This window comes from Protopterus annectens, chromosome 2.part1 (genome assembly GCF_019279795.1).
Source record: "Protopterus annectens isolate FY-2018-M chromosome 2.part1, PAN1.0, whole genome shotgun sequence".
Lineage (NCBI taxonomy): Eukaryota > Metazoa > Chordata > Ceratodontiformes > Protopteridae > Protopterus > Protopterus annectens.
The window spans coordinates 578,346,569-578,368,750 of record NC_056729.1 but is presented as its reverse complement, the minus strand read 5'-3'; the positions used below and the strand labels follow the sequence as shown (position 1 = coordinate 578,368,750).

General features: G+C 36.7%; 1 protein-coding gene across 2 annotated transcripts in view; it reads right to left on the bottom strand.

Annotated features, from left to right (window-relative positions):
* Positions 1–22,182, bottom strand: part of EPHX2 (epoxide hydrolase 2) — a 3,146,492-nt gene that overhangs the window by 58,659 nt on the left and 3,065,651 nt on the right. Inside the window, exons 17-18 of one of the 2 annotated variants that reach the window (XM_044062350.1) lie at positions 19,991–20,071; positions 10,735–10,793 (exon numbers count right to left, since the gene is read on the bottom strand). In XM_044062350.1, the coding sequence (XP_043918285.1) occupies positions 10,735–10,793; positions 19,991–20,071 (140 nt within the window). The remainder of the gene's footprint in view (positions 1–10,734; positions 10,794–19,990; positions 20,072–22,182) is intronic. The other variant, XM_044062351.1, reaches the window with a different exon arrangement.

The following is a 22,182-nucleotide window of genomic DNA, read 5'->3' as shown; positions in this document are numbered from 1 at the left end:
AGTGGGTTAAAGGGCAAATTCCCAATGATGGCCAGTTCTTTCTCTAGGAAACTGTTCGCTGAAACGATTGTTCTCTTAATTGAGCTTTCATTGAATTGACTTTGATGAATAGTAGTGTCTGACAAAGTGATATAGACTCCTAGTAGCCTGCAGCACAACTACAACATACAGGTGGAGTTGTGTTGTGGGCATTTAGGCTGAGGATGGCAAACATGAGTGGTCACTGTCTTCCATAAGAAATTCACTCAATACACAGGAATAAAATCAAATCTGCTTTAATGACAGACGTTGGTTTGCAACTCCATTAGTTCAGCTTTACAATATGGACTGCCTGTTGCTTCAGATGTAGGAAATCATGCATGACAGCTCTCTTACCAGTTATGCATGCATTCTCACAGAGGCAAAGAACAGTTTTGGAGGCCTTTGGTGGCTATATGAGAAGTTTGTTAATGTCCAGCCTATACCAGAAACAGTTAATGGTATCTATTTCAGTAATATCTTTCTGACTAGTTCTTCATCCTGGCATACCACCTATTCCAGTCAGTGTATCAGGTAGTCTTAGGTGTAGTATGAGATCGTAGCAGGGCTAGAACTGGAGTTTCTCTAATGGCACTGCATTATAGATGGAAAAGGTTCTCTGAAATACAAATCCGAAGCTTCTGCAATCCTACTGGAAGATGCAGGTGCTCATTTGACTTGTCATAACATAGTGTGTTTTTTCACATATAAATTATGCTCTGAAGTGAAAATGTGAAATGCAGATATTTGGCACAACACTTATCTACGGTTTTACTTTAAAACAGCAAAGTAGGAACCCATACTTATTAATACCATGAGTTAGTTTTAATATTAATAGCATACATAACCATATACAATAAACAATGAGGAGTTTTGACTGCTTTTCAGCATATGAAGCAGAATGAATGAAGTATTTTACTATGTAGTTAGTAATGCATTATGTAGTCAAAAAATGTCATTTGTATCTGATATTTGACCTTTCATTTCAAATTACTGCTTTCTTTAAATATGTGCTTGCAATTAAGCACTGAGCAGAAACTGCAGAACATATGAAGATGCTAGAGTACATGTTTATCCATCTAATACACTGCTTTAGCTGATAAGCATTTCACATTAGCATAAACTACATGCTGAAATACAAATATAAAGTGGAAGTACTAGCCACTGTTAAACAACACTTTATGGTGCTATGATTTACAGTTCTTATAATTTTTATGAAATTATTCTTTATCACCAATTTGGTATTTAATTCTCTGACATCAAAGTCAATGTCAAAGGACTTTGTCTGATGAAGTTTATCAAACCCTTTACACAAAATCAACCATATTAGTCATAAGTGATTCCATCGGGAAACACACCGATGTCCTCCTCACCAGGCTGGATAAGGAAAAGGTCATGGTCAGCTTTCTGTCAGGGACCAGGATAAGCCACATCCCACATGCGCTCAAGTCTCTCTACAGCAGATATTGTTATGACTCTGTCATAGTCCATGTTGGTGTGAACAACTCGAGATGTACCTCTCTGGACTATATGAGGAAAGACATGACTGAGCTCTCGGACTATGTGTCTCAGGCAGCCCCTAGTCCTAAGCAGCATTTTACCTTCACCTAGGATGATGCCTCAATACAAACAGAAAATGATTGACTTCAATAATTAGCTTAGCTTCTGGTGTCATTCTAAGGGGATCCACTGTCTGTCAGCCTGGGATGATATGATCAACAGACCTCGATGCTTTGCCAGAGATGGCTTTCATCTGTCACCACTGGAATTTTGGCTACCGGCTACAGCTCCTGCCAGCCCTATAGTGCCTTTTTATAGGCAGTGCCTCAAGGGCAAAATTCTCAACATAAAAACTCCATCTAAAAACAACCTCAAGCTTATGCTGGTAAATGCAAGGAATCTCAACATGAAACTGCACTCACTGGAAGATGTCCTCACCTTGGAAGACACAGACATTTGTTCAGTCATAGAGACCTGATTCAAGGCTGTTGAGAGCCCCCCAACCATACCAGGTTACACCTCCTACCACACATTCAGACCTCAAACTGAAGGCATGAAAACTAAAGGAGGCTGTGTATCAATATTAATTAAAGATAAATACACCTCCAGATTGGTTAAACAGTATGAATCCCTGGAGACACTTCAGGTGCAATCAACTGTTGGTAGGACACCTATTCAAGTCATTGCCAGCTACAGGACCCCTCCCATGAATCAGGACACATGCTCTGTCCATTTAGATCTACTTGAGTCTATCAAGATACAACCAAACACCATAGATTTGGTTGACTTTAACTATCCATCCATTGACTGGGTAAATTACTTGTGCTCAAACTCACTTGCCCAAAGGTTCCTCAAATTCGTCAACTCCAGTGCCCTGGACCAGCTCATCGACACCCCCACAAAAGGTGCCAACATCCTGGATCTGGTGCTCACAAATATGGGGGACCACTGTAGCTCCCCCACACTGAGGTCCTCCCTGGTGAGATTAGACAACAAATTGGCCTCATTTGAAGTAACTATCACACCTAACCCTACCCCCCTGCAGCAACTAAACTAAAAAACTTCTCCAAAACAGATTATAATCTCTTACAGGATGGTATAAATAGCTTCACTGCACCTCCTCCCTCAGATGGAATTGGCAACTATGCCAAGATCTACACCAATACTTTATACAGATACCTGTATAACTGTATTGACTTGGTTGTACCTGATAGGACCAAAACAAGCTCCTCAAGGAAAAGCAAACCTGCCTTTTGGACAACTGCAATTAACAGGCTTTACAATAAGAGGAAGAAATTGCTGTCTAAGAGTAAGAGGGAGAGAGTCCTCCTAAAATGGAAATGCTCCCTCCTCAGCTTAAACAAGCAAATAAAACTTCTGGTGATGTCCTCCAAAACAAACTATGAGTCCAAATTAGCTTTCTCAACAAAGGACAACCACAAGGCATTCTATAGTTACATCCATAACCTAAAAGGAAAGGGCCAGATTTTTGCAAAACTGATAGTTAATGATACCACATATACAGAGCCTGTGGACATACCTAACCTGTTGGTCGACAGGTTCTGGGAAAACTTCACTCCCCTGTCCTCACCACATGTATCCCATGACATTCCTACCACCGGTCCCCTATCTTATATCTCTAAAGAGCAAGTTGTAAATGTCCTTGTTAAGACCAAAACACAGCATCTATGGGACCCGATAACATCTCAGACTTTGTCTTTCATGGGCTCCAACATTAATTAGCAACACCACTGGGTACTCTTTTCAATCATAGTCTAAGCACTGGCTTCATACTAGCTGAATGGAAAACAGCCACTGTTATTCCCTTGCACAAAGGTGGTGTTTCCACTGACCCCTGGAACTATAGACCTATTAGCCTGACTAGCGTTATCTGCAAGGCCATGGAGTGAATCATCATGGACCTTATCAACAAAGATATAGGTAATCTCCAAACACTTGACTCTACTCAGTTTGGATTTGTCAAAGGGAAATCATGCCTGTTAAACCTGGTAGACTTCTTTGAGACTGTCAACAAGGCCCTGTATGATGAGAAATATGTGCACACAGCCTACCTGGACTTAGCCAAGGTTTCTGACACAATCCCTGACACAGGCATCATTGACAAATTAACCCAACTAGGCATTAAACCTTACATCATTAGATGAGTCACTAGTTGGTCTCAAGCTAAATGACAAAGAATATGGCACACGATCCTTTGGTGATAAAGTACACCCCTACTCCTGTCATACTGATGCCATCCATCTCAAAACAAACACATCTATCAGAAACATGGGCACATTTGTTGATGATGGCCTTCCTTTTAAAACCATATAACCACGATCATTAGAAATCCTTCTAGTTAGCCAAGCTTATTACTAAGGACATTTTCTCCAGGTCCAAAGATGTTAGTCCTTTATGTACTACCCTCATCATGTCTATAGCATGCACCTGTTCAGACATATGATCCAGCTTGAAAGACCCAAACTTTTCTTCACAAAGAAAATCAAGGTCAGAGTTCTATTCTCTATACAGAATCCTGTAAAAGCCACCTATTGTCTTCTCTGTCTTACACATGCTTCTTAGGGGTGGCCTCTGTTACTTTACAAGGCCTAAAAATGACCCTGCCTTGGGTGACTCCCTTCATATTTGCAAAACTGGAAACTCCATAAACACCTGTACTAAAAACGTTAATATTCACCATAACATAAACTGAACCTGCTATCTTGACAGATACTTGAAGATGTTCCTTCATCTGGAACAGACTCTATTTCACATTAAACATAGACATTCTCTTACCTTCTTCAAATGCAGCCTGAATAACTGGGTGGGCAACTGCAAATACATCCCAAGTCTTGTCGCAAAAACCCAAACAGAAAGGGGAATTGTAGTGGCTATGCAACAAACTATCTTTCTAAACAATTAACTAGCAACATTTTATGAATCTCTGCAAAGCATCATCAGTTAAAATACATACAACATAGTTTCTAAGTATTATTGTGATTATTTTTATTATTTATTTATTTATACATTTATTAAGAAAAGAAAAGACATACAACTGGGATCTGAATTGCCTAGACATAGTAAGGCCTTATTAAGGTTAATTCTGTTGGCTGACAAAAAAGTAATTACTAGCAAATGGAAATAAAAGTCTAAACCATAAGTATATGAAGTCCTGAATATTATAAAAGAGATAAACAAATTAGAAGAAGGGTCTTTAGAAAAAGGAATGGGCAAATTATACTGAAATAAATGGAAATTGTCGGAACAATACATGCAGAATAATTGGGGAGAAGTGAGGTCTAAGGGAAGGCAGGAATTCAGAAATTTTTTGTAAGGTAAGACTGATAACAGTAGCAAGGAAAATATAATGTGATGCATATTGTGTTTACAGTAAACTCTCAGTTAAATGGAACTCAAGCAACCGGCAAAAAAAAATCGAAGAACTACAGTACAATTTTTATGTGTTGCACTTTCTGTTTTCCCCCTGCAGAAACACACCTTATAGTTTTAGAGTTTTAAAAGGAAGATAGGAATAAATTCTCTCTCTCCCAACCTGAAGACAAGTCAAACCAAACAAATATTACAGGGTACAGTATTAGTCAGGCCTATTTTTAATGCTAAGCAAGCAAGCAGAAACTACAGTTATCTGGCATCTACCAATCCCCATGGGTGCCAGTTAACTGAGAGTTAACATGTTAAAATGATTTGTTGTCTTTTCTGTTAATGTATGTTTGACCAGATCTTAAGTGATAGTTTAATAAAGGTGATAAAAAAAAGAAAAGGAAATACAAACAAAGAACATACCATGTCAGGAGTCCATTCTATAACATTTTATAAAGGGCCACAGTGACTCCACATTAAATTCCAGAGTCGCACTAGCAAAGCTATATAGAGAACAGTTGGTTAATACTATTAACATAGTGCTGTTCTGTATTCTGCAAATGAAGAACAGACTTATTCCTAAAAAGTGAAGAAGTATGTAATAGTCCATCTGTGGCTTGTTTTCTGGTTAAATGAGTCCCATCTGACAAAAATAATGAAAATGCACTTCATAAAGTAGGTTCCAGGAACAGTATAAAGGAGTTATGCCTGCAAACTACAGGATACATGTGCCAGAAAAGGTAGCTGTTAGAAAGACCTACAACAGGGGGAACAAGGGTAAATGTTGTGACACACACTAAGGTGAAGGGAGATAGAGAAGATATGGAGAAGTTTGTCAAGGGTGAAAAGGGATTTTTCAAAGTATTCTGGAAACTCTTGTACATTTAACAAGTACACCACTCTCCTTGAAAATGTATGGCTGGTGTCTTACAACAAATGTTCTCAATCTCTGATGTGAGATGGGAAAATTAATAAAAAAGAAAGAGCTTCTGAGTTGGAAGATATAAACAGCAATGGATACCATGAGAGATTTAAGAATATAAATCCACATATTGAGTACATAATGTGCTGTCAAAGATTTCATATTCATTCAGTTAAGACTAATGAATTATGAAACTACACACACACACACACACACACACACACATATATATATATATATTATATATATATATATATATATATATATATATATATATATATATATATATATATATATATATATATGGCTGGGCTCAGAAAGCATGCCAAGTAGCCAAATGTTAACTTGCATAAGGCTGCCCATTCAGTGCTAAGTCAGCTGAGACGCATATACAGAATTCCAAATGGACTCTCACAGATATGCAGTTAAACAGATCACCAAGGATTTAGTTTATCAAGCTCATTATTATGTTCTGTAATCTGTAACTGCAGTGACATCAGGTAGTAGGGAAGAGCCTTAGCAGCTTAATGTCCAACCAGGCAAATTTTACTAATTCATATATTAAATTTCACTGATATCTTGTAATTCTGTCAGTAGTTCTATTTGAACAGTACTCAAGCTGTCGATGTACAATGCCACCTAGATGAGAACTGCATATTTGCATATGCAATACACAATGAAAACAGTGGGATAACTAAGACTAATTGTGATGAAGATCATTCCTTTGTAACAAATGATAGAGGAGATATTATTGAAGTAGAAGTTGAAGATTCTTTAGATCAGGTCTGAAAAGATATTCTTGCAATTGGAGATTCACTTATTAGAGGAAATGATACTTATATTCGCAGAGAAGATAATGAACATTGAATTGTGTTATGTTTGCCAGGAGCAAAAATAGAGGATGTGAGACAAGCATTATAATGCCTTAATGTAAGGTAATATGAGTCAGGTTTTATGTCGTACAAATGATCTCATCCACAAGGACTCTCTGACTGTTAGTAGGGAACTTACAGCCCTCTTAGACAACATAGCTTATACAGGTGTTAGAAGGTATTTTTCACAAATCGCATATAGAAATGACAGTCAGGTCACTGTGAATGAAAATAATTTTTGGGTAAATACCAACATAAAAAATGTCCCATTTTAAAAAAATAGAAATATGTAGAGCATGTGAGCCTAATCTGGGACACACACGTTCAGACAGGATGGCATACATTTGTCAAGATCAGGGAAGAAAATTTGTTGCAGCAGATATTTTGCAATATGTGACAAACACAAAGCAGGATTTTTGCAAAGCTGACAATTTAACAGTTCACAAATGCAATGTTTGATGTATTTCTGATGGTTGTTAATGCTAGGAGCACTTAATAACAAAGTCTTTTTATTGGAAACTTTGCTACGCTCCCACAAGACTGATGTTATTTTTTGTGAAATATGGTTAAAGAACAATGACTGGAAACCAGTTCTGTCAGGGTATAAATGTTTTTACTGTAACAGTCATTCTAACAAAAAAATTAGGTGGAGGTGTTATGATAGGGATTAAAGATAGTTATAAGAGCTGTGATTATTACATGTTCGGTGATAATAATAATAATAATACCAGTACTACAGATTGTGTACGTCTGACAACAAAGACAGTCCTGAAACATATAACAATTGTTGGAGTGTATAAACTACCAAAGTCAAGCACTGAAGAGCTTGAGGAATTCATACATTTCTTACAAAAGAAACACATGAGGGAAGAATAATAGTGGCTGAGGTCTTAAATTTACCAGAAACGGACTGGATTAATATTGATTCAACAACATTAGTAGGAAGTTATTCACAATATATGTTCATGAACAGCAGTTACTTCAGACTGCAAAAAAAAAAAAATTAAAAAAAAAAACTACCAAGGAATTAACTCACAAGACACTGTATGTGTTCCTCAATAAATCATGTCAAGTTTTACCACAGTTGATGCACAGTGATCATGGGGTTATAAAGGTTAATTTGTTGCTAGATAATTCTGCCAAACTGAAATCTAAGCCAATGCACAGAAGATTAATTAGAGATTATATGGAAGCAAAACAGTCACTAGTATGTAAAACTAATTGGAGGGTTGTGTTTATTGTAAAAAGTGCAGAGCAAATGTGATAGGTTTTAAAAGAGAAATTGTTAAAAACCAGAAAAAGTTTAACATCAGCATCTAGACATGGAGCATCAGAGGTATATATTTCCATAAGAACAAGATACCTGATTAAAGTCAGAGACAAAAAATATAAGAAATGGAAAAGAAGTCAAACAACAACTTTGAAAACTAAAATAAACAAGCTGGACAAACAAATTAAACATAGTGTGAGATAAGAGCAATAAAAATTTGAAGGACATTTATATAAAGATATTTAGCATAACAGGAAAACATTTTATAGATATATAAGATGTGGAAGGAGTAAAGTCATACACACTGATACACTGTGTGTAGATTCTAACATTTATTGTCAGACACAACAGATAATAGCTATATTTATATAATCTATTACAAAACAGACTGGCTCCACAAAGGGGGTGTTAAGTTGTTCTAGTGATATAGAGATTACCTCAGATACTGGAATCAAAATAGATTATATATTGAAATATATCTGCACAAACTGGATCCAAACAAAGCACAGGGAGAAGACAGAATTAATAATAATGACCTGAGAACACTTCAGCAAGAACTTACAGTACCATTATATCAAATATTTACTAGGTGATATAAATATGAGGAGATTCCTAAAGACTGGAGACGTGCTTATTAAGCTTGTCTTTAACAGAAAAGGGAGTAGGCCAAACCCACAGCCATTCAGACTCAAGTCTGCTTTCATGTTGTGGAAATATAATGGAGAATGTAATATTAGATAAGTTATTGTCAGAACTGGAAAGGTTGGGATTTAATACCATACATCAACATGCATATGTTGAAAATAGATCTATTACCACTTGTAACATGATGTTTTATAACAATATATAACTAGGTATTGATTTACTCTTGATAAGATGGATAGTTGCAAGGCTTATAAATAGGACATGGCAAGTATCATACAACAATTGAAGAGGTGAAATTCTTGGTTATAGACAGGATTTCCCACAGGGCTCTGTCCTAGGCCCTTACTTGCTTAGATTGTATTTTTCAGACCTACTTTTTTCATCTAAGGTGTTCTACAGTCTGTATGTAGATGAGCTGAAAGTAGGTAAACTGATTACATGTGCTACAGATAGGGCATGTCTGCAAAAGAACTTGACTAAATGACAAGGTAATAATATGCTAATACATTCATCAAAAACTAAGCATATGAGATTTGTGAGACACAGATTGAAAGGTGAATATGTAATACAGTACACAGTGACTGAAATTGTATATTCATTTAAGGACCTGAGTATATGGGTAGATCCAGCTTTGAGTTTTTCTAATCACATTACTCAATTGGTTAAGGATAGTTATAGAACTATAGTTCATTTAAAAAGATGTATAAAGTCTTGGAAATCAGTCATTGCTTGTCAACTACATTAGACCCTAATTGAGTACAGAATAACAATATGGAAACCTTATAAGAACACGCATGAGTAAACTGGAAAGAGTACAGCGGAAATATACTAAGAACATCCATGGATGTGAAAATGTAAGTTATTATGAAAGACTAAAATATCTAAAGTTGTACAGTGTAAGAGGATATCTTATTCAGGTATACAGGGCATTTAGAGATTTCTGGGAATGTCTGGGGTTATCAAAAAGTAGAATAGAATCATCCGATAGCATATGTAAAAATTCTAAAGGAATGAGAAGTATGCCAATTGGTTCCCTGAGAGAGCAGCTGATGCATGGAAAAGGCTACAAAACTACATTAAAGCAAGTACTAGTTTACATATTTTTAAGAGTAGCCTGGACACTTATTATGGGCACAAGTATTTTGGTATATTGGCAGACTAGAAGGGAATTAATGCCTGTGCTTGAAATATTTGTATGTATGCAACAGTGCAGCTACAGCAGTTCAATGTTTGTAGTCCACTACATTTGTTATGTATTACTGCAAATTAAGAATATATTTGCAGTACATAAAGTGCCATAACTGGGATCCAAATGAGAAAAAAGATAAGATTGTCAAGCACAACCCTACAGCAAGATCTGACCTTAACAGTGCTTAGGAATAGTTATCATAAGCTTATCAAAGACATGTATGTGCTGTTAAGATCTGATTACACGCTAGAGGATGACAGCTGGCATTGTCAGCCAGCAATGAATAGCTGCAGAACATAAAACAGCTTTTAATCATATTATTCTGCAGATAAGCACTTCTTTCCTGCCTAGTCTCTCTCTCTCTCTTTGACAGGGCTAAGTGTTTTACCAGCTTTGAAAGATGATAGAAGATTTACACTGTCTTTTTCTTTCTTATGTATCTAGTAGCACTTGGAGAAGCTAAACCTCCATGCACTACAAAAATTATGATAGGGTAACCCATCATAACCTTTTTATTATGAATTCTCATCACAGATGCAGAGATTAATCTCTCGAGCTTTGCTATCAAGCTGAATTTCTTGGCGTCAATATCTCACACACCTAATAAACTGGTTATGGTTGGAGACTAGATTATAATCCTCTATGTTTGGTCAACTACAGTCAAAACTACAAACTGACTAAATAACCTCTAAATAACATTTACATGCGCACAAATATACTTTATTTCTCAGTATGCATGCATGTAATCACTTGTTGTACCTCCCTGATTATTTATGTAGCAGATCATTTTAATAACTTTGCATTTTTCTTTCCTTCCCCGGTTGACTTGAGCAATTGTTCACGAGAACAGTACTTACCCCTCTTAGCAAGTTAAAATAAATAATGTAAGTAAATAAACAAGCAAGTATATACTGCATACAATAATCTTTTATTTTACCTTTCTATCTGAGTCCAGTGCCCACACTCTTCAATGTGTCCCCTTGTCAGGTTCAAAACCTTATAATATGAGAAAGAAAAAAGAAAATAGATACAACATTTCTTGAGCAATCTATATTCTACGCATACTTTTTAGATAATATGTTTCATGGATCAGTTCCAAATGACTAAAAGGCTTTCTGGTAAATAATTTTCATGTAAGGCATGCATGACCGGGAAGCAAATATTACAAATGGATTACAGTAAAGGATTTCTCCTCTTTAATTAAACAAGGTTTGGGTTAATTCAAAACTGTAAGTTAAAATGGCTGGATACTACAGTAAGCCAAAAACATCTAAGCTGTAAGCTAGAAGTGACAGCAATCATTTTGGGACAATATTTAATGTTTGCTGGAAGAAATTTATCTGTTTTGTTTTTTTTAAATAAGAAAACTAAGTGGTTATTCTAAGACATCAAGGTAGAGATTTTCACAAGGTGGAAGCTATTCAGCCAAAAGGGTTATACTTTTGAAACTGAATAAATACTAATACAGTAGTAATTTGGTAGCAGTCAAGTGGAGAAAGTACAGTTGTTTAAATAAACTTACCATAACAGTAGATGTTTGAATAATTACTGATGTAGTAGCTTAAACTATATGGGTTATATCTTACATAGGATATAACAGCTAGTCAGCTTCCAAAGCTTCAGTATACCATCCATGCACCTGGACCATTAGTAAGCCCAAGATGAACTGACTAAAAAGATAGGTTTGGGTACAAGCCTTTCAGAACTTTCATGTCAACTGAGAGAGAGAGAGACTGAGGCCTGAGAGAATATTGCTAGGAAAAGAAAACATACTTCTCCATACCCTGACATAAAAAAACACATAAAAAACAAGGCAGTTGAAGGGACAGAGTAAATACTGCAGCAGTGATCATTTGAACATCTACTACTATGGCAATTTAACTTACACAGCTGTACTATATTATTCATACTGATCACCAGAGCAGAAGCAGAACCTATGAGTAGACTACCATAGGTTAAAAAAATGGGATATGCAGGGGGAAGAGCCCAGGATCCCCAGCATAATGGTTCCAAGCAAAACCTGTCCTAGACCTGGAGAAGGAATGTAGTTTATAGTGCTTAGTAAAAGCATGCACAAAGGACCAATTTGATAGTACCTGAACTGTCTGTGGACATCCAAGTATGAAATATCCTTTCTGCCTCATTTTTGGATTTTGGAAAGAAAATAGAGATGAAAAGTTTGACTTAAAGTAAACTGGGATACCACTTTAATCATACAAGAAGGACTAGTTCTCAAATAAGAGCTAGCAACTCAGATACTCATATTTCAGCATTAAGAACAATCAACAAAACAGTTTTCCATGTTAAGAACCTCAAGTCAGCCAAATAAGCTAGTTTAAACAATGTAAGTGTTAGTTTTTCTAACAAAATTAAGATTTAAAGGAGGATCCCCCAGCTTCTTGGAGGTAGAATGCATTGAAAGGCAGGGATCAATGGGTAGAAATGCCCAATTAATTAATCTTGACAGAGGAAATAATAACTCACAGAAATACTGTAAAACTAGAGAAATGCTAACCCTGCATGGGTGCTGGTTGCTTTGTTGGCACCAGCTAGAAAACCTCTTCCATTTACTTATGTATAACATTCTAGCAGCAGGTTTTTTAGTCTCATTTAGTAAACGGTGCATATCTCAGAAAACAAGAGCTTGAAAGGTATTAAAACCATATCTTCCAGACAGTCAGTTGTGGTTGTTCAGAGTCAGGATAAATCAAATACCCCTGTTCTTGTGTGAGTAACTCCAGGCTGTGTGGAAGCTTGTGGTAATTGTCCCTGGCTATTTCCAAAAGAAGGGAGAATCATGAGGGGCTACCTTTGTCCAGCTTGTGTGCCACTCAATTTAGTTCTTACAGAATTTAAAAGGCCTGCAGAGTGAGATTGTGCTGAACAGTTATATCCAATTGTGTCAGGACTAGTCTGCAAAGAGGGTAGGATCTGGTTCCATCTTGCTTATTTATATACCACATCACTGTGGTATTGTCAGGAACTACTTGAAGATGTCCAGGGGACCACAAATGATTCATAGATTTGAAGGCATTTCTAAGAGCTAACATTCTTCATTATGTCTACGTGCTTTGGTCTATTTTTTTGTCCCAGAGACCTTGCACTTTTATTCCCCAAGCTAAGTGCAAGGCACCTTTAGTGACTAACTGCTCTAGAGGAAAAGGGGTGAGTTGGATTCAGGGATATGTGATATCTGCACCAAGTGATTCCCTTCTCACAAATCCCAGAAATGGAATTTGAAAAGACAAATGGGTGTTTATGCTGGTGTGAAAGATTCTTCAGATACCACTGTATCTTTCTCATGTGGAGTCTTGAAAATGTATTATAAGAATCATGAATGCTATGTGATTCAGTCTCCTGAGGCACTCTCTTGCTGCGGCAGAAGTCTGAGTGGAAAACTCAGGAATCGATCTAAATACAGATCCATTGTTTTCCTGTAAAAGACAAGCTATTTCTACTTAGGTGTCTTATAGACATCCATCCCAGGAACATAATCTTGTGTGATGGAGTCAAAAAAGACTATTGACTGTTTTCTGGGAACCCCAAACAGTGTAGGAGATCTCTTAATCAAGCAAGAGATTCCTGACACTTTGTAAAAGACTTTGCAAAGATAAGCAAGTCACCCAGATATGGAAAACCTGTGAATACTTTGTAGCCTGCAATGGGCTATGACTGGAAGTGGACACTTTGTGAACACTCTTGGAGTACTGGGTAACCCAAATTGTAAGGCACACAAGTGATAATGTGATCCTAACATACAAACCCTTTATAAACACCAGAAATATGGATGAAAAGGAATGTGACAATATGCATCTTTTAAAACTAGGGTTCCTAAAAATCTTAAATGAAGAAGAAGGTGTAAATAGTTGTGAAGTGAAAACATTTTGAACTTGAACATTATCACACATTGATTTTGGAATGAAACATCCAGAACTTGTCTCCAGGAATATTCTTTCTTTGGCACTAACAATTTCTTGAATAAAATCCATTTCCTAACTAGAAAGGAAGAACTGCTTCCGTTATCCCATGGGAATGCATTCTATACAGGACAGGAGGGAGTTAATGGACGGGTTTGGTCTGGCAGATGGGAAGAAGGGGAATTTCTTCCCACTTTCATTGGTTTCCTAGATGGACCACATTCACAGCCCATTTGTCCGAAACAATCTGTTGCCAAATAGAAATGAAGATTCAGATTTTCTGGAAGGGATAAAAACGACTGTCAATTTGGGCGGATGAGAAACAAGGTCCATTATATAGTCATCCTGCCTTGTTTGAGTATGCTTTGTTCAGGGATGTTCCAGCTTTCTTCTTGGAATGTCTCTGCCATTAGTTTTTAAACATATGCTTACTAGAATTCAGATGAAACTGTTTGTTTTCATTTTTACTGAAACTGATTAAGGGAATAGAAAATCAATTGGAAAATTTAGAGAATGAGAACTGAAAAATGTGAGAGATTCCCTGAATCAATTTACCTCTCTTCTCAAAAGTTTTAATAACATCTGCAGTAAAGGGTCCAACAACTAAATCTGTCTTCAAAAGGAGAATACAAAATGTCGTTTTTAACACCTTCAGTGAGGTTCTGAGAATGCAGCCACTCAAACCACATGAAAACAGTAAAGCGGGAACAGCTCTAGAAGCATTAGCTACAGAGTAATAAATACACTTCAAACAATGTGACCTGAGAAACAGAAGAAATGAGATCAGAGCAAAGTACATTACACAAGAGGAAACTACAGCCAAAACATTCCTCATACTTTCACAATTAATCAATATAACTTCAACATATGAAATTGACAATTCAGAATTCTACAAATCAAAGTTGCAGACGCTTTTAGCAATCCACAGATTTATCTAAGGGACTGAGAAACATCAGTGTTCTCCCACTAAAACATTAGCTCATGATGGAAACAGTCCTAGAGACAGTGAATCTCTTCCTACCATACTCCCCTCAGAATCTGGATGAGAAACCACAGGAGAAAAACCTGGATTTGTCCAATCACATTCTCCTACAGATTCTGCATCTTTAACATGTTCAGGGAAAGAGGAGTCCCTTTTTCTTTTATCAGAAACCACCTTACAAGAAGGCTCAATATTCTACCCAAGACCCTTAGCTAAGACAAATAAATTATTCCTGCCCAGCAAAACTGACACAGGTGAAGATATATATTTAGTATTGTTTACATTGGGAAAAATGAACCCAGTATTGCCAGCAAAAGCTTCCCAATGAGTTGGCACAACACTATGGCTAAGCAGGGGCATCTTCTTTGCCCCTTTTTCCATGACTGACAAGAGTAGCTTACTGACAGGACTCCAACAGCCACAGAGTGTGTGGCTAACCCCTTGTTCATGGTAGTTGTATGGACAACACCAGAGGGGATACAAGAAAAAAGATGAGTAGTCTGAGGAATGAGTTTTGGCCACATCAGTCACCAACACTTTCTCCAGTCCAACAAAGTAAAACGAACAATGTTTCTTCACAGAAAATGTAGTTTTTAACACTTTTTAACTACTTTTCACCAAAAAAGTAAAAAAAGTTCAATTGTCTTTAAAAAGGAATGAGATGGTCAAGAAAATTACATGTCCATAGTGCTAAAGTGGTTGTTTTTCCCCAAAAGCTTAGTTTAAACAACTGTAAAAGTGATGTGAAATGCTTTTCCCTGAGGAGAAATATATGTCCAGAGCAATGGAACAGCATTAATTTGCTGTTGATCCTGAAAAGTTCACAGAGGAGTGTTCATCTCTGCAGAGATTGGTACCTAAACTTGTCTTTTTAGTCAGTTTGGCTCGATCTGACTAATGTTTTGGGTGAATGAAAGGTGTCCTGAAGTTTTGTAAGCTGGCTGGCTGTTGTATCCTATCCAGGATATAACTAAGGCTACTGCAGCAGTAATCCATATGAAAAACATCATGTGTGCTAACAGTGCAAGCCCTCGGTATACGTGGGATATGGGTCACAGAGGGGAAGGATATATTAAAAGTACTGGATGATATGCTCTTTATCATGAAGAAGGGGATCAGTGCAGTCTTCAGTGACCCCACATAGCAGTTCTACAAGCCTATATATACTCTAGATAACAAGATCTGTATAAGCTATAGTTAATGAAGATCAAACAAAACAGGTTTAGGTAAATGCTGCTGCAGCAGTGCATTCAGAAAGAAATCAGAGTATGAACTGCAATTATCAGTTTCTTAAATAACTCGTGTATATGGGTTGCATGCCTTTCAATCTTTTATTGCAAACTTCTGTACAAAGCCTGACATAATCAAAGTCAAAGTGAAACTCAAAAAGTAACTTTATTGTCATTTAGGTCTATACAAGTGTAGACTAAATGACATTATGTGTAATTAGGGGGACAAAGGCCCAAAAATAGGGACAGATTTTAAGCATTGCTCATATAAACTTAGAAAGTTGCTAGAATATCAGGATTTGTCCTAGCATACATTTTTCTGAAGGCTATGAAGTCTGTAACTCAAATGTATGTCATTATTTAGTGACTTCAATTGTCAGATCATCCCAACAATTTTCTAGAAAATCACAAATGTTATGAAGAATAGACCAAAAATATGACGTGAAAATCTGGACAGTTGAGAGGTATGACGGGTTACTGTATTTTAAGGAAAATACAAATAATTTTTTTTATTTATTATTTATAGGTGCTACTTTATCATTTCTTGGGAGTCAGCTCATTGTACAAACCAAAGGTTTGCACCAGTGAACCCTGTTTACTATAAAGATTAAATCTGAGGAATTATATGGGAATAACAAATTTATCAGTAACACCTGCACCACAATGACAACATTTATCATGGGAATGAGATGCAACTGGCTTATAACAGTCAATACTGGGAATACAGTTGTCTGCCTGGGACTCCAGTGGCTGAAAACTAGGCTGCTCTTCATCTGCCAATGTATTCATTAAATACCTATCCACAAGTCCTGCAAGCAGGTACAATCCAAATTAGGAGAGAATACTCCTCTCCTAATATCTGCCAACTACTGTGGCAAACAACCATTGCTTAATTACAAGCCCTGGCAAATCTGAAGGCTGCATACAGCTTTGGAGATTATAAAGGTTAATGTCCATAAGCAATCAACAGTGATGTCTGCAATGTGTATCACAATACTGTTCTTTTACATGGGATGACCCCAAGCACTGTGTTTCCCTTTCTATGTCACACTGTCTGCTTCACAAGATGCATGTGTTTCATAGCTCAGTGTCTGGGAATTGCAGTCATGTAGTACTGGCTGTACATCCCATGTCTGGATGCTTCCAGATTGCAAAATGAGTTTCTCTTTTGGTTTGTGAGACAACAGTGGCAGGCCGCCACTTTGTGGTTTGGCTGTTGATTCTGAGGATCTTGGCCACTGTCCTTACAAATTGCTATCACAGTTCCATAATATTGTATTTTGATTATACATTCATATGAGGTTACTAGGCTATTGGCCCGAGGGCCTTTATAAGACTAGACATGTTATACCCTTGTTCTCTTTTTGACCAAGTTGCACTGCCCATATTTGCAGCAGGAGTCTCTGATCAGCAGTGACTGCCCTTATCCAAGAGGGACATAGGTGATACCTCTGGGGTACATTTACAGTCTCCCATCCAGTTGTTTATGTTACGCTTAAATACGGTAATTGAAGAACTCTGTTTTATGTGAACTGGGAGTTTGTTCCAGAGGAGTGGTAATGTCTGGGAGACATATCAGTCTCTCCAGCATATCCTGTTAATGTTGCAGGCTAGGTTAAGCTCTCTAGAGCTAGTGAATCTTCTCTTCTTTGGCTTGCGGATGTGCAGCATTTCCATTAGGTCTGGATGCAAGACTGTTTTGTAGGCCAGACACAAGTTGCCTCCCAGCATCCTGTAAGATACAAAGTACAGTGACAGGGCCTTCATTCTGTCCATGTAGGTTATGTGTTGAAGGCCCTGAATTTTCTTGGTGAGAAACCTCTGAGGTCTCTCCAGCTGCTGCTGGTGTCTTGTGCGGTACATACAGAAGAGAGCATTGTACTCTATTAGTGGTCTAATGAGGGATGAGTACAGAGAAGTTAAAACATCCTTAGATCTGGATGTGATGCCCTTACTTATGAGATGTGCAACACAAAAGGCCTTCATTACCACTGTGGACACATGGCTATCAAAGTTAAGGTTGCTATGAACCTGTGTTCCCAAATCTCTCACCACGGGGGTTTGAGTTAAAAGATGATGGATAATTGTTTGCTGTGGAAAGAAGGAGACTGACAGGTGCATATTAAATACTCATCAATAACAGTTTACACCCCCATATGCACACAACTAAAAAAAAAATACTACACATATGTAAACTGTAGCTGTCCTTTGCTATGTTTTATTAGACATGCCAGACTGTGCAACCTGTCTTAGACTTATAAGGATATCTAATAACATTACTTCATCCAAATGAGTTCATATGATCAGGAATTTCGTAATCATACAAGTATTTGCAAGTAGCAGAATGGGCACAACAGTATTAAATATCTGAAATGCTAGAAACAAATCAGTAACAGGATGTGACATCTCGCCTGCCCTGCCACATTAGTTGCAGTAACTAATGGCAAAAGACATTCTGTGTAACTTCTGATAGTGGACCCAAGTCCACATCAGCAGACATTGCATGGCTATAAAATTAGGTAGATCTTCTCATGTTCTGACCAAGAAACCAGGTAAATTCCCATATATTAGGCATATATATTTATACACATGGATAGTACTAAAGATTATTTAATGACTATTTCATGAGTTGTTAAAACTGATTTATCAACTACTAGCCTTGTATAAACTAAAACAAATTGGTAGGGAAGCAAACTTATATTTACAGTCACAGTAATGTATTTCTTTCACAAATATTGGCCCAGACTTACTCTAGCAATATAACTATTGAGAGATGTACCTTAATATGGACATCCAGACTGTTGCTAAAGTTTGCATCTTGTAGAATTTCAAAAATAAAGTCAGATCATCTCCAGGATTTTGGGGTACATAATTAACATTGTAAATATTAGATAATGGGTAACAACAACTTGTTTGAAGTTTCGTAACTCTACCAACCATGACATTTAATATCTGTTTACAGGGTGTAGGCAATATCTGCACAGAGTAGAAAAAGATGGCCCACTTTCTTAGTTCAGTTTTAACCCAAGTCACTTTTGTGGTTTTATATAGTTAGATATCTTATGTCCAAATATACATTACCATGGAAAGTTGAAAACATGGCCATGACATTATTTATTTTAGTTCCATTTTAATGGACACTAGAGGTAGTATTTACACTGAGAGATAAGTTTGACTAGGACACTTGGGAAATTCCCCTCCTCTTCTTTCTGAAAAGTGTCTTAGGACCTTTAACATCATTTTTGTAAGCTACAACCAGCTCAGGCAGATGGGACCTCTTCTTAACATCTCATCTGACTGATATCACCTCTGGAATGCTTTTCCCCTCTCCCAAATGTTGTACTGTAGAGTACAACTGGGATATGAATTCTAGCACCTGCTGTGATATTCGAACATCCAGCTATCTGATCTTCCTGACATCAAAGGCACAAGTGTACTATCTGCTGAGCCACTGAAAATTATAATGAGCAATGGTTATGCTCAGGCCATTTACTGCTTTAGCTCAGAAATTTGTCTGTGTTGTATATTACTAAAAAGCTGTAGTTACAGATGTACAGCATACTTTGTTGGTACAGGTCTCCACTGATATGATTACAGGTGTTTGCATGACTACTACCTTGGATATTGTCTAAACCATCTCTTTACTTAACCAGGATTAACATCATAATTCTGATATCTAACTGCAACTAGTTGGCAAATAAAATGTTACTCAGCAGTTTAACATATGTAGTGATAATGAACATATACATACAGGATTTAGAACTAATGCAGGTGTGTCTATAAGGTATCACAAGTGAGACTCATTCTTTGCCTCTCCTTATGGCACTGCCAAATGACTACTAGATGTGAACATACTTTGTACAAGCACTGTAAGTAGCCTCATTGCCTTACAAATCTTGTATCTCATGATCCTTAAGTCTAGATCTTCAGAAGCAAATCCATAAAATCTCAGAGTTGTAAGGCTATATTTTATGGTACATAGAAAGAAATAATTAAATAAAGTGCATGATGTAGGTATGTATGATAAGCTGGTGTTCTTTCTGGCTGTCTTTTCAGGTGACTTACCCGCTTCTCCATTCCAGCTGACAAACTTGGTGTCAACACTGAGTCTTTTCCTGCTGTAACCATTAAGGCTGGGACAAGAACCTACAGTAAAGATTAAAGAAAATAAAGTACAGTAAGATACATTAACATCTACAGATATCTAAAGACTTAGAAGAGGTTTTGTGCTACAGGAGTAAATCTACTGTACGGTAAGGTGGTGAAAATACATTATCATTTCATTACAAAGCAGAATGAGAGGAAAAAGACAATCAGATAAAGCAAAACACACTGATGTTTAAGGCCACACTTCTCCAACTAGCATAAGTTAAATTACTGGATACGAACGTACTCAACAAATTACACACCGGTTGTAATTCATTGTTTTATTTATATTAAGTTACATGTCAAGTTGCACTCTAAAATTAAATTAGTGTATTGGCAGTTCAGTGACACTTGATATATAGTAGTCACCTTAGCTTAGCTGGCTGTGCTTTCAGGTTGCAGTATATTGTACTTGTGTTTATCCTGCACAGAAAATGTTTTCTACTGACCATCGCAGCAGACACATCAAGTGGTACACAAATACATAAAAACATATACTTGTTCATTGTCTTCACCACTTATATGTGCAAGAAACCATCCTTATTTCACAAGCCAGTTTCTACTCTGGTCATAGCACAGAAATTGCTTCATTTTCTTTTGTCTGTTCCCTCCATTTCACTTTATTCAATATAAATGTACTGGTGCTCCCTCTGATAAACATTCTAAAGGTTTAGATGCTGTAAACCTTTGTACTCATGCAAATCCTCAATAAATATGAGCTCTCGAGGCAGTATACAGGCTGCTTCATTATATTCTGGGCTACAACAGCTCTGTTCTATTTCCCTTGCACTGTTCTGTATTTAATAACATGTGCATTCTGCAGAACAGCTAAATGTATACAGCAGGGAGATATTCAGCTCCACATATAGCTGATAATCCAGCTTTAGTCAAAAATAATTGGATGATGTAGGTCTTCATCTTAAAATACACAGCAAACATTTATTTGTCTTTGTCTATGTTCTTTATTTAAAAAAAAATAAGGGGTAGGGGCTGCCAGTGCGGCTTATTGTGTGTGCAATATGGAAACTTTAGCTTTAGTTTTAGCAAGTAAAATAAATACAATATGCATAGAGAAATGTTATTAACTATGATGAGGAACCTTAGTTGTAGCAGAAATATACTGATAACTTATCAAGTGTGTACCTAAATACTCTTGGCATATTAACAGTGTTTGTAAATAATAAAATAACTATACATGATACCAGATGTATGTGTTTATTAGTAGTTACACAACTGGTCAAGGAATACTTTTGCCATCACCTTTTGACTGCAAATTTTTGGTCAGACTTTGTCAAACACTCAAACTTACATTCGTATAGCAGTCTGTTGTTCTGTGAAACTGATGTGTAATATAACTCTTGAGTTTTCACTTTATTCCAATGCTCTGTGATTGCTGAGTTGGTCTATTTAAAGAATGGGCTGTGAGCTGTGCAGAAGGGTTTGTACAATTGAAAATCTATTTTATTAGTAGTTATTAGACTTTTTATATTTCTTATTAGAAGCTATTACTGGTGAACGATAACGCCTGAAAATTATATTTGCACAGAAGAAATGCTTTTACCACAATCTTTATCTGGAGTACACTATTAGTGTTGATGCAAATAGCCCCAAGTAATGGATACATTTGGTAATAGCATTTTCAGCCTATAGAAAGAGGCATAGCAGAAATACCTCTCTACTGTGTGAAATTACTCCAATGTATCAAACAGTGTTTTTTACACTGTATTCCTCTTTGAATCAAGCTCTCCCTTTAAGTAAAGTTTTCTTTTAAAAATAGTGTATGGTATAGTATGCATAATCCATGATATCAGAATTGATTTTATCAAGACAGAAAACAAAAGAGAAATGATACCTTACACATGAACTGTACATTAATTATTATTCTTTTTATCTATAATCTGTTGAGGAAAATGTGCCTTCAGGGTACAGACCTTGAATAAAATCAGCTGTTGCAAATAAACATCCCTCTGTATCTCCCAAAGCCTTGGCCTTAACGTGCTTATTAATAGATAAAAAGTCTTACTTTGGCAGAAGCATACTGACATTTTCCATTAACAGATACTTATGTCTAAAGTAGTTTTTGAAAATTCTGTTGCATTTTAATCAGTAGC